This window comes from Emydura macquarii, unplaced genomic scaffold, assembly GCF_026122565.2.
Source record: "Emydura macquarii macquarii isolate MOO-44397 ecotype Brisbane River unplaced genomic scaffold, CSIRO-AGI_Emac_v2 contig_705, whole genome shotgun sequence".
NCBI classification, from domain to species: domain Eukaryota; kingdom Metazoa; phylum Chordata; order Testudines; family Chelidae; genus Emydura; species Emydura macquarii.
In genome coordinates this window covers 17103712-17117945 of record NW_027130842.1, presented here as the reverse complement: position 1 = coordinate 17117945, position 14234 = coordinate 17103712, and the positions used below count along the sequence as shown (strand labels likewise).

At 39.7% G+C, this 14234-nt stretch overlaps 1 protein-coding gene across 1 annotated transcript; it reads left to right on the top strand.

Moving 5' to 3' along the window:
- The first annotated feature begins 715 nt into the window (after positions 1–715).
- Positions 716–11873, top strand: TAGAP (T cell activation RhoGTPase activating protein). Its single transcript, XM_067542227.1, has 10 exons — positions 716–830; positions 1303–1387; positions 1493–1546; positions 2270–2336; positions 4073–4242; positions 5462–5623; positions 6111–6220; positions 6970–7165; positions 7901–8018; positions 9323–11873. Exons 2-10 carry the CDS (start codon positions 1361–1363, stop codon positions 10621–10623), a joined length of 2205 nt encoding a protein of 734 aa, XP_067398328.1. The 5' UTR covers positions 716–830; positions 1303–1360; the 3' UTR covers positions 10624–11873.
- The last annotated feature ends 2361 nt before the right edge of the window (positions 11874–14234 follow it).

Here is a 14234-nt window from a genome sequence, read left to right as displayed (position 1 = left end):
GGTCTGGTCCTGCAAAGCACTGCACACTGAACCACCACTGGCTTCAAGGATCAGCCCCAGCATCCTTATTTATCCATGGAACAGGTCAAACTTCCCCACACTGGCTTTCCTATGTGTCTGAAACTTGTTCTAGAGGGACCACTTTTAATGGGGAGAGGATTATTCAATCATGCCTTTCATATTTTTAGATTTTTCAGGAACTATCCCAGTGCTGCAAAGGTTAAAAACTTGCTTAAAAACAGTTTCCATTGTAGTTTAAAAAAATAATGCATATAAACATGTCTGTTGGTCTAAGGTGTCATCAAAAACTTGAAAACCTAAATGTAGGGTCACATTTAATTGGATGGTGTCTTTTTAATTGCAAGAGCTATCCAACAAGGATGGTGGTCATTAGAGAGTGCAAATTGCCCTTTAAAAATTAATTTTAACCTGCCTACACTTCAGCATCTTTTTCACACATCCTACCTGATGACAGTGACGTTACACGGAACCTTTACCTGCCAGATGACTCGTCTTTTCCATACATAACAGCTACAACGTTTTAAAAAAATAAAAGCACTGTAGCTGCCCTAAAAGGAAAGAGGAAGTCAGAACTTTGAAGTGTTGGTCAGAGAGTCTTGTCCTGCCCCATGATGCTTCTTCCTGTCTTAGTTTGTGAATTTCCACCTTCCCCTACGCTTCATTTATAATGCAGCACATGTGGGGGTAGAACTGTTTAGTCTCCTTGTGTCTCTGAAGCGGATTAATAGCGGCAGAGAGAGTCATGCTGTTTCTCCTTTTCTCTGTAGTTCGCTTGAGGTAAAAGAACTCTGGCTGGATACCATCCTCTGGTAAGCCTTGTTCTGCCTACGAAATGAATTACCCAGTTAAATAAAATATTAAAGTTAGTGTAATACTACAAATTTAGACTGTATAGCAGAAATTATATGCTGGGCTATTGTACCCATTGTGCATAGCTGATTGAGCCAGTTTAGTGTTATATTTGAAAATTAGCACTGATGTAAGATTTGGGTTTTATTATAGTGGTCTAGATGTCAGCATTTGTTATCTACTTCTTGCATGTATTGAAAATGGAAAGCTCTTTTTTAAAGAAAGGCATATCTGTGGTAGTTGAACTAAATGCATTACAGATACAATTTCAACTACCGTAGTAATGTTTTATAGTATGCTAAGGATAGAGAGGTTGACTTCTTGTTTCATGATACATTTTAAATGATATTTTGGCTTGCAGTACAGGCACAAAAGAATGATTAAATGTGATGGTGGGTAATAGTTATTTCTTTGTCCATTCATTCTGCACAGGCAAACAAAAGAAGCCAAGGGAACCAGAATCACTAAAGTTCCATCAATTAAATTCCTAATGAAGGTGTTAAGCAGCTGCAATGCAGTAAGTGTGTTTAATAAGTCAAAGGATCCACTTTAAAAAACAATATTTTTTTTACAAATAATATTGGCATAGTTTCTCACATTTTGTATTTGTTTTCTTTCTTAGCCAAAAACTCTAAATGCTAGCAATATGGAGACTTTGATTGAGTGCCAGTCAGAGGTAAGCAATCCCTTAATCCATCCAATTCCTATTGTATGTTCATGTGTGATGCCCTTGCAAACTTGGGGCCAAATCCTCAGCTGATGTAAATTGGCATCATTCTGCTGAAGTCAGTGGTGCTTGCTGATTTACACCAGCTGAGGATCCAGACCTTGTTTATTTAACTTGTGCCTTGTTTAGATATTACATCTAAAGAGCAAATGTGCAGCCGTGATGATGTTTAAAGTTAGTTTAAGATTCGAAAAGAGATTGGATATTTTTAAGGATATCAAGAATAACCAGAGTTATAATAGTTAATGAAAACATTTTGGAAGGGATATTAAACTTCAGAATTTAAGCAGATTTCTAACTATTAGAGATCAGAATAAGACCTTTATGGAAGGAAGATTATCCCACATCTGCCTACTGCAAGGTTCTTATACCTTCCTCTGAAGCATCTAGTGCTGGCCACTGTCAGGGCCAGGATAATGGACTACATAGACTTTGGATGTGACCCAGTCTGGCAATTCCTATGTTGCTAATAGCAATTTAAACATTAATACTGAATAGTTCTACATAACACAGAGCCTACATTTAATTACTAGACTTAATAATTAATTCAGTGGTGTAATCCTTTTTCTGTGAAACACATCACAGGCTTTTGAGATACAGATGTGGTTGGCTGATTTTTTTTTTTTTTTATCTCTAAGCGGCTGCTTCATAACTGATTAACATTTATTTTAGGGAGATATCAAGAAATGCCACTTGTTGGTGTCGTGTGAGAGTGAAGAGGGGCTTTGCCAACTGATTGGTAAGTTTTGAAAAGAAACTGTCCTCTTACATAAGTGTTGAAAGCTGTTACTTCTGCAAAACTAAAGCTGTTTGCTTTCTCTCTCTCTCTCTTTATATACACACACACACCTTAGAGCACTAGCAATTTTCAAGCTGCCTCTCTCCCTCACATTAAGCCACCATTGGGGCACTTCTGAGCACAAGAGACATTAGAAGAGGTTCTTGCAGTTCCTTAGGGCCAGATTTTGGAGCCCTTACTCATGTTGTTGTCCAAATACATAGGTGAGTAGCCTCACTGACTGCTCATGTTAGTGTTCACCATCATGAGTAAGGGTTCCATGACTAGGTCTTTACTGTGTTTTTAAGCAGCAGTGGCTAGTGCCCTGGGTGCACTTACATTTCCTTTCGTCGCCCTCGATATCCAATCCTGTAAACACTTACTCATGTGACCTTCAGTGGGGACGGTTCATGTGTGGAAGCATTTGCAGGATCAGAGCCCAAGTGTGTATAATGTCTCATGCCACACGGGCTCTCCAGTAGCACTGGAAGCAGGAAAACAGAGTTTGTTGTGAATTGATATTGTGTGTTAATGTCACATTATGTGACATTGTTTTTTTTAACACTTCATTATCAGGACTTTGGTGAGCCACAAGTGCAGGTCCTGCTGACCTCCAGCACACATAGCAAATTTTCCACTTCATTTTGAAGTTGGAATATTCAACTTCTGCAAAGAAGACAGCTTGTTTAGAAAACACTCCCAGTTATACTTTTGGGGGAAAACAAACTTCAGTACACTGTAAATCTTCAAATTCCCAACATGCCACCATGTTTAAGAGCCAGATTCAAATCCAACCATGGGAGATTTCTGAACCTCTAACAGCAGAGGGCTGGAAGTGGTGTTCTTATCCTCCAAGCATGTGTGCTGTGTTCTAGGGAATCCCCTTGTGGCTGACTAGTACAAAACTTTTAAAGTTTGAGAACGGGCATTAGCCCACTGAGTCACTGCATTAGTTTTTGAAGCATGAAAAGAGGGGATTGAAACAGAGATGGACACAAATGGTGACCAGAATTCATGCCCATTTGGCCCTACCTACTAGTTGCCACGAGAGTTGAGATCCCATGGCATATATCCATAGCTTGCATCCAGTGGGCCAGCGACAGACAACACATATGCAGACAGACAGCCAGAGCCACCCACCCTTAAACAGAATAAAGTCCATATTTACTAAAGAAGGTCAGTGAGTAAGCTGTGAGAGGCATGGAGCACAAGGTGCAAGATATGTATGAAAGGATGTGCTTGTAACCAATGCTTTGAATGGTGCTGGAAAGAAGGGGCCCCCCACTTCCATAAACAAGGACATTAAGCAGGGTCAAATAACTTAGGAAAGAAAATTCATAACACTGCAAACTGCAGAGCCGGTACTGCCGAATCAACCACAAAAACAGTTCTTGGGCTGCATTCATTCCCACTGTAAGTCTAATGCTAAGAGGAAACAGTACAACATACAAACAGGAGAGGTGCTGGCTTTAGAGGGATGGTCAGAATGTTACAGTTTAGGGACTTGTTTCCTGAATGAAACAGTAACAGCTTAGCTGTCTTTCAGTTTAGCTTTGCTCTGTTTAGCTTGTGTCATTGTTTTAATGTGTGTGGTTGATATTATTTCCTCTGTCCTAGGGTATAACATATCAGATTCACAATAGCTTTCTCACGCTGACTTTTTTATCTTATTTTTGTTTTGCTTATGCTTGTAATAGATGGTAATAAGAAAAGAAAGAAGGTGATATCATGGCCCTTCATGCTGAGATGGAATTCAACCATATCAGAGTCCTCAGGACATTTAGAATCTGATCTAAAGACTTCTCTGTTTGATCAGCCTCTTTCAATTGTCTGTGGTGAAGATGATGCACTCCCACAACCCATCCAGGTATGCAAACAGCTGGGTAGTAGAAGAATCATTTAGTACTTCTTATGGCTAATGGGAGGTAGTGTTGCCTAGTGGATGGGGCACTAGATTAGTATTCAAGAGACCTGGTCCCTGCTTCTGGGTCTGCTGGTAACCTTATGCAAGTCACGTCAACTCTCTGCCTCAGTTTCCCCATCTGTTAAATGGGGCTAATGATACCTCATTTGTAAAATGTTTTGAGACCTACCAATGAAAGGTGCTGTATAAGATCTTGGTATTAATATTAATGCACCAATAATAATGTTACTCAGCAAGATGGGTATTTTCCTCTGTTCTAGAAAAGCTCAATCCCTCAACTCCCATTGTCTTCAATAAGAATTACACATATGAGGATTACAGAATAAGGGCTTATAACAAAAACTACATGGATTAGACTTCATCCAAAATCTGGAGTGCTCAATAGAAAAGCAGCAGGAGCAGATGAACAGCTGTGAAGTTCAGGGGGATGGAGAAGCTTGGCTTGACTCACTATAGAAAAAGGGGTTAGTCACAGAGTTCAGATGCAAATCCAAAGTTGGAGGGTATTCAGCTGTGTGGGATTGGTTTCAGCCCTGATAGCTTATGTTAGAAGTGTGGTCCAGTGGCTAGGTCACTGATCTGAGAGTCAGGAAAAGTGAGTTACCTCCTTGATCATGTCATTAGCATGTGTGACCTTGAGAAAGTCTCTTCACCTTTAAAGTATTTCAGAAGCATAAAGACATTATCAGTGACATAGTTCCCTGACAAAAGCACTCAGCTTTTGAGCAAACTGCTTCTGACCAGCACAAATGCCTCCTCACTAAAGCAAAGGAAGCATGTGTCAAGGCCACTTGTCAAGGGTATGATAAGCTTGGAACCAGACTTTTCCAATATTCAAGCAATGAATTTTTTTTTTCCAAATTGATCTGCACTAAGCACTCAATTTGGGGGAAGGGACAGAAACATTAGTGGCCAATTCATCTCTTGCTTACATTGGTGGAAATCACGAGCAATTCCACCGAAGTTGATGTTAAGTTAAAGTGAGGGAAAAATCAGGCCCTTAAAGTGTAACATTGCAAATGAACACTAGAGGTATCCCACTTTCGGAACTGTGCAGTTCCCAGTTAATCATGCTCATATCTTTAATAACACAGTTCTGCTCTGTATGGCCTTCCTTAATAAAGTAACCATTCTTCCATTCCTGTATGTGTGTTTCCTATAGGATATTCTTACTGCGCTGTACCTTAAAGGACCTTTCACTGAAGGAATATTCAGAAAAGCTGCCAATGAAAAAGCACGCAAGGAGTTGAAGGAAGAACTGAACTCAGGAGGAAAAGTTGACTTGGAAAGCAAACCCGTGCATCTGTTAGCAGTGGTCTTTAAGGTAAATTCACCTGACATCTAGCTGTGATAGGTTTCTAGCAGGAACTGGCAAACTCTAGTAACTAGAACTGATCCTAACCTGGAACCAAAATTAAAATCAAAGTGAAGCTAAACTAAACATTTTAAGCTTCAGAAAAAATTGATAATTTTCATTCCTTATTTTCATTTTCTCTTTTTCTGCCACTGACTTCCAGCTCCTATGTGACCTTGGACAAGTCACTTCTTGCCATGACTCAGTTTTTCTCTCTGTAAAATGGGGATAATTATGCTTTAGCTTCCTTTGTAAAGCACTTCATGCTGTTTTGTATATATTCACATTACATACATGAATGTTTGTGTGTATATATATATATGTATCTCATATACTGTATAGCTAAAATTGATAAGTGAAAGTCATGGTAATAATAAAAAGGCAATAAATGCCTTTATGTTCATTCCATGGTAAATGGCATTATCCAAATGCTAAACCAAAGATCTCTTCATTGCAGGATTTCCTCCGAAATATCCCACATAAGCTACTCTCATCTGAACTTTATGACGAGTGGATGACAGCAATGGAGAAACTGAGCAATGATGAGAGAATTGAAGGATTGAAAAAGTAAGTTTTGCAGTAATTCCCATTGATATGGAGAATGCAGATCCAGTGACTTTCCTGGAAACATTTACACTACTGTAATTTGCAGAAAGTTGGTGCAACTCCTGTAGCAGTTAATTTTGGAATGAAAATGGTATAGAACAGCATTTCTCTAGCAACAATACTTAAATGTATTTGAGATTCATTTAAAAAAAAGACATCCATAATAATGAAGAAACAGGCTTGCAATGTTTTGGTTATTAATGCTGTACATCAAAACTGGCAATCATTTGGGGCCTCATCTAAAGCCCTTTGAAGTCAATGGAAAAGCTTCCATTAATGTCATTAGGGTTTGAACCTGGTCCTGGGAAAACAAAAGACAATTTTTCATTCTTGTGGGGAAAAACCCCAGCAAAATATAAATTATAACTAAAAGCTAACTTACATGGAATAACTTCAAAGCTATATAACGTGATTTTTGAAGTGCTAAGGATTAATATTATAAACCTCTCCGATGACACTTCTAGATTGCATATCTTTTATTAACATTATTTGTTAATTTATTTTAAAACATACAGTATTTTAATCCTTGCTTGCCGATCAAGTCAGCTGCTCTTGGGGATTTCTGAATGGTAGTTTTGTAAAACAGTTAAAATAAACACTTTCCTCTTTTCAGAGGAAGTGTCGTCTGCGTGAGCTTAACTGAAACTTGTTCACATAAAGAAGAAGTCATTGTCACCTGATTCATTTTGCATTTTTTTATGTTTACTTAGGGTTGCAGACAAATTACCAAGGCCAAATCTCCTCTTGCTCAAGCATTTAGTCTTTGTACTTCACCATCTCAGCAAAACTTGTGAGGTCAACCGGATGGATTCCAGCAATCTTGCTATCTGCATTGGGCCAAACCTGCTGACTCCAAAGCATGATGAAACCTTACCACTAGAAGTCCAGAAACAGATGAATGATAAGGTTAGTTTGGTTTCCTCCCTCTGCTGTTCCCCAGTGTTCTGACGTTCCCTAAACAGTCCCTTATCGTTACTATTTGTCTTCAGAAGCTAAGCAAGGCACCACTTCCAACTAGCTCTCGGTCAGCCTTTCACTGGTCTATTTAGAAACTAGTCATCAAGTCTTCTTCTCTCATCATCATTCACACTGTACAAACAACAAGTTAGCCTAGAGTACACTTTACTCACATTTCCAGCTCCTGAATACAAATGTACTGAACACATATCTATCAATAAATATGTACTATCTGAGTGGCAGTCTTCAGCTGAGAGTTAAAGTCTTCTTGGATAAATCTGGGCAGATCCATATATCCTTAGCTCCAGGACCCATGTTCCAACATGACCCATTATGTATCAGGAAGCTAACATTTTCACAGGATTCATCCATTCCTGCAAGCCTTTCATCATGATTCTGTTCAAAGACACCTTGCCATCTGATATGTGGAACTCTTTATAAAGGAGTGGCTTAACCTAATGTTATAGCAGCTACAGCTGCTGCAATATTATATACAAAAGTACTGCACAGTATTATGAAAGATTGTTAGATACTGTACATGTTTTTAACCCCTTCAGTTAAAATAAATTAGTTAACATAGATCTTAAACCGCAAAATAAGAACAAAGACTAGTGCCAGTTATGAAATTGCCAGTTCAAATGCTTAGTTTAACAGACACAAAAAATACTTACTTTATTTGCACAGGTTAAGACGTTAGTGGAATTCCTCATTGACAACTACTTTGAAATATTTGGGGAAGATATATCTTTGCTCTTCAGTCCATCAGCTGATGATTCACTGGAAAACACAGACAGCTCCACAGGTACTATGATGTGTTGATGTACTTTATATATTGGGTGTATTGGACCCTCTCCAAATTTGGATAAATACATCTCTCTATACATTTATGTATGGTATCTGGCCTATCAAGTTACTGAAGCATGTTTATCTTAATGTATTAAGATTTCAGTGAAAGTGCAGAGGTTTTCTCAGTGCCTGACACAACCTGACAATGTTATTTTATTGGAGCATGTAAGGAAGTCACTTAAAATGACAATAGCCAAGGCTAGATTAATTCCCAATGCCAAACACCTGCTGCTTCTACAGTTTATATAATCACAACATTCATAGCCTCCCATAGGACTCTATGCCCCAAGATGCTGAGTGCTCTCAGCTCCCATTGAAGTCAGAAGGAATTGAGGGCCCTCAGCACCTCACAGTGTTGAATCCAAAATGATCATTAAATGTCCCCTTACTGGAACTTCCTACAGTTCAGATTTCACCCTCTGTAGATGTGTAGCTGCCACTGAGGTCACATCCAAGGGCTGAGGGTTGTACATTATGGGCCAGATTGTTCCTGCCCCTGGGCAGATATGTAAGAGGAAATAAGGAGCCTTCCCCACTATGAACCCTTTGGCAGCAGACAAGCACAGCCCCAGATCTGAGTGTTTCCTGAGTGCAAGGACCTTAGCCTCTTTCCTCATTGGCAGCTCTAGATACCCTCAAGGAGGGGATTGTTCCATGGTCTTGTCCCAGCCTCTTGCAGAGGTGCTGGCCCAGTGTTGGGAGAGTATCTGCTGTTCTTTTCCAAAGCAGCTGCCTTATGCCAGTCTCTACCCTAAACTGTGGCTTAAAACCACAGTTCAAACCCATAGATTTTTATGGTGACCCATGGTCCTTTTTGATATAAAAGGATTAAGAAGATTGTTCTTAAAAAGAATAACAAAAATGGAAACAAATGTGCCAGATTGGGAAGTCATAGAATATAGTGGTGCTCGTAGGTGTTTCTTCTTTTCTGCTTGTTTTCTTCTATCTCCATTTGTAAAACTGTTTATCTTCCTTTCTCCCCCTTTAGCCCTCTACACAAAATTATGCTACAGTTAGTTGGGTATACACCTGAAGTTAGTGAATTTGCCAAATAAGAACTCTTGAGATGTTAGACTGAACTACATAGGTCAGATCCTCAACTGATGTAAGTTGCTGTAGTTCCAGTGAAGTCAGTTTACATCAGTTGAGGATCTGGCCCCATAACTCTAAATAAATGGAGATCAGCACAACAATAATGGTTATTTTCAAGTAGTTTTTGCTTGGCATGTAATGTTCTAACCATTTCTTCCTCTCCCACAGAACTGTTATCTCCCACTCAGCAAAATGACTCTGCCTATGACAGCACTGACCCCGAGGCTGAATGCAGTTCCAGCATCTCTCAAATCAAACAGCTCCAGAAGGCCAATGGGAGAACCAGTAGTTTGAGCAGCAGAGAGCCACATTGCCAAAACCCACAGGGCCTACCCCCCTCTGCCTCTTCACTAACCAATTTTAAAAACTCCATAAGCACACTGGATAGGAGATACTCTGAGCCAGACATGTCCTTGCAGAACTGCCTTGAAAGCAAAATAAGGAGACAGAAGCTAACCAAAAGTGAGGATAACTTCACCATCCAGCAGGAACAGCTGGAGTTGCAAGGTCAAGAACTGAAAAAGCAACTGCCAGGGGAATTTTTTCCTAAAGGTCACTATAGGAGTAAAAAGCCATTAAACCTAAGTGTGAAAACCAATTTGCCATCAGAATTATCAAATGGATCATTACCTAAAACATCCTCCAGCTGTTCCTTGGATAGTTCCTTATCCAATTCTGACTGCTCTGTCTTTACCAGCTCACCGTTAGTTTCTCCTTCCAGTCCCAAGAGAAACCTCTTAACCAGACCCCAGTCCTTTTCCACCAAGACTGCAGATGAAAGTGATACACCCAACAGAGAGAGCAAAAAACACTCCATGTCATTTTCTTTTGCAACCCGCAAGAAAGTGCTAACAAAAACCCAAAGTTGCGGGTCTGGAAAAGTTACGGGTTTTCAAAGAGACAGCTTCAAGAAAGACTCAAAGAAAGAAAACCAGTTTTCATGCAGAGTAGTCCAGGAACATTGTACTGACAATGGCAAACCATTCCCTGAGGTGTATCAACCAAGATGTCGTTTCAGGTCAGCTGATGAGGTATTTAGAGAAGTGGACAAGAAAAATCCCGGCAAACCACCATCCTATGAAGAGGCTACTAAAAACTGCCTGGCTGCTAAGATCCCTTCATACAGTAGCTTAACAGTTCAGAATATGAGAACAACTGTGTCAAATCAAGACTCTTTACTTCCTGATTCACATCTCAGCAATAGAGAGGATACAGCAGATATATATCAGAAGGATCTACCCAGTGACAGACGTTTTGTGGTAAATGATTCCCAGGTACAAACTGAAACCATTGACATTGCTGTGGGAATAAATGCCCGTGCAAGTTTACCTGTAACCTCTCGAGTTTATCGTCTCAGGGCAATGTCTGAGTCCTATCAAAAGAACAAACAAGAGTATCTGATTCGACGGTGCAGCCAGCCAGTCTTTGAGGTTGACCAGATCAAATATGCTAAGGAATCCTATGTTTAAATAGACTGTCCATTCTCAATACAATGTATAAAGTGAACATGATACAACATCATTGAAAACATCATTCACATCATTTTACTTTAAAAGGTCCAAGATTAAGCTAGCGTGATGTGAACACTTCTTTTGCATAAAGCTTTTCTGAAACTGGGTGTCAGCCTAACATATCATGTTTTTCCAGCATTGTGTGTGTGTGTGTGGTGCATTATAAACGTAAAAAAGTGTATATACTGTACATAACTTATTGCACTGAAAGAAAATAGTAGATATGCTAAAGCTGTGTGATAAACAGTGTTGTGTTTCTATCCTTCAGAGGTCACTTTCAAGGCTGGGAGGTCCAAAACTTATCCCACCTGCCTTTTCTTCTATATATGTATGAAGGCTTTGTGTAATTTGCTATACGTTTGTTTCCCTATAACACAATGCATTGCTGATTTTTCTTTAATTTAAAAAATAAATCAGCAATCCAGTCTCTGAGACATTTAAGATGAAAAAGAACTGTTCCATCATCTAAACCAGTCCCACTCGCTCCTAATGCAGGATTGCTCCTAACAATATACTTTTCTAGAACTCAGTTTGGTTTTAAATGGCACAAGCAATGTGGTTTCCACCACTTTTCTTGGGATACTATTTCACACTCTAATAAACCTCATTCTTAGGAAGTTGCTCTTACTATTCAAGCTAAATTTTCTTTTTCTTGATTTTTATCTCATCACTCCTAATTATACCCATTGTTTCCCCCCTAAACAATCCCTCTCTTTCCTTGGTGGTTATGAGAGCACCTTTACAACAACTAATCAGCATTATTATGTAATACAGAGATGATCTCCAACCAAAATCAGGAACCTATTTTATTAAGCATGTACATATACATAGTAAGAGACAGTCCCTGCCCTGAAGAGTTTATAGTCTAAATAGACAGGGCAGACAGAGGTGAGAAAAAAGAAGTTTTGTTATTCCCATTTTACAGAGTACATGAACAAGAAAAATCCTGCAAGTAAACATTTCAGACTCAAGCTTCCAACAACTCTTTAAAACCTATAGTGAGGAACATTTTAATTATAAAAAATACCTGATAGTGTCTTTTAACCTTATATGACTAAAAGTGACTGGAAGTGTAATGTGTTTTCAAATGTATTAACTCATATTTTAATAGCACTTATCTCCAGTTTATGTTTCAAAGCCTTGACCTATGACTGGGGAGACTTTTTGGTTTTTACTCCAGTGTAATTTCACTACAATAAAGCACTTTTTTCTGCACAACTAATTGTTATGCTATTTTATTCACGATCTTTCTCTTTCTACAAACATTCACACACTATCTGCATAAAGTGACATACCCAAGTAATCAGATAGTAACTAATTGCTAATTATAGATTAACATTATTTCAGAAATGTAGCTATATTCTGAGGGCCAAATTCATCTCTACCAGGGAACCAGGTTATGTTGACACAAAGCAGCATTAGTTACAGGGGCAGGGGCTGGGTGGGTTACAGGAGACTGATGCTGTGGGAAAAGTTGTTAACATTTGTCGGAAAGTCGGTATAGGCAGGGAGATGGCAGACTGCTGAGTCAGCTGCTTTCCAGAGAATCTGCCTCCAGAATAGCTCTCCAGAATTGCCAAATTTCATGGTTTATTACAAGTAACATGAAACTTGGTGTTTTACTTGACAAGGGGTGTGAGGTAATAGGCGCCTATATAAGACAAAACCCCAAATATCAGGACTGTCCCTATAAAATCGAGACATCTGGTCACCCTACCCCAGCTCCTGGAGACAAGTGGATCTGTAAAACCTCAGCTTTCGTTTTTAAAAACTTAAGATTCTAGCCCTCATGGTCACAGAGGTTCTCTGCTCTTAGTTCCAGTGCCTGGACTCACTCCAGTCAGGGGCAGCCATTAAAGGCAAAATCCAACAGTGCTTCTATAGCCCTGGGCTGCAGCATGCTCAGATCATGCTGTGGAGATGGCACATGTGCAGTCCAGTCACAGCAGAAGCTGTGAGAGGCTCGGGCAAGATCAGCAGGGACTAAACCTTGAGATTTTAACTGCTAATCTGTGCTGATCATGTGTAAACTGCAATTTTTCAAAGGCTCATAGCTCAGCTAAATTTGGGAAGATTTTCACAGGAACACCAAAAGGAACATCCCTCATACACAAACCAAATGTCAAGTCCCAGTTCCAAAGTATAGGAATGCTAGAGCTTTTCAAAGAAAAGGTCACCATAATTTTTTAACATGGGCACAACAATGTATTTGTTCTCAGAAATGACTGAACTGAAGTTTTCCAGAAAACTTCAGCCTGAGGCAGCCACACAGCATGGAAAGCTTCATCCCAAATGGTTAAAATTTAGCACAGTTAGAAGCAACTGAAAACAGTCTCTTATAATGGGAAGTATTGGGCAATCTTAATAATAGGTCATGCTACCAGCCCCACCTTAATATATAGATTAGATTAGATTATGGATAGACATACACTTCTATAAGGGCTATATAAATGTTTTTTCAAACTCAACTAAAGGAATGTTCAAGCCAAAATCTATCTTGGCCACTGATTCGTTTTCGGTCCATATACACTGAGACAAGAACCATTCAACCTAAAATCGCTCAGTCCAGGGCTCATAATCAGTCATTCCCACCATAGCCACATTAATGGGAGCAGACGGAGCGGGAGAAAATACATATATGTATATCCCAAGCAGCACTTCCCTATCATGAAAGAAAGAAAAAGCAGAATATTCATGAAGTTCAATAAAGATCTAACTGAGGCCTGGATTTTACCTAAAAAGCACTGTGTCATCCATCCTGCAGCTCTGTAGTGATCATCTAATCTGATCTCCAGAAGCCATAGAATTTCCCCAAAATAATTCCTAGAGTATATCTTTAGAAAAGCATATATCTTTAGAAAACATGGCCGCTCGCTTCTCCACTGTCAGAGCTGGTCTAAAGCGAGCATTCACGCACTTCAGAGCTAGGGACAGCTCTGCACAAAGTTCAAAGAAAGTAGCATTTTGCATACGAAAGTTCTGCAGCCACTGCTCATCACCCCATACCTTCATAACGATGCAATCCCACCAATCTGTGCTTGTTTCCTGAGACCAGAAGCGGCGTTCCATAGACTGAAAAGATGATTCGTGACACCCTTCAGCAAATGGGAATTGTTCCACTCTATGGCTTGTAGCAGGACGGCATCAGTAACATCACTATTTTCCATGCTGCGGCTCTTCTCTCACCTTTGAAAATACTGCAGGATAAGCCGTGAGGTATTTGTGATGCTCACAATGATAGTGCAGAGCTGAGCAGGCTCCATGTCTCTCCTGCAACAGTGTGCACGTGGCATACAAAAAAGGCCCAAAAAAGCATTTGCAGTTTGTTTGGGACAAGAAGGGTGGGGGAGGGAGCACGTTGCATCATGGGAGGACGACAAGCTTCACAAAAGTCTCTGCGGCTAGTTGCACTGTGGGATAGCTACCCACGGTGCACTGCTTTGAATATCGACCCAAGCATGGCGAGTGGGGACGCAAGAGCCCAGTGTAAGGAACGTGGTGTGATCACGCTCCTGCGATGTCTAAAATTCACTGGATGAAAGTCCATTTAAAGTAAATCAACTTCAGTC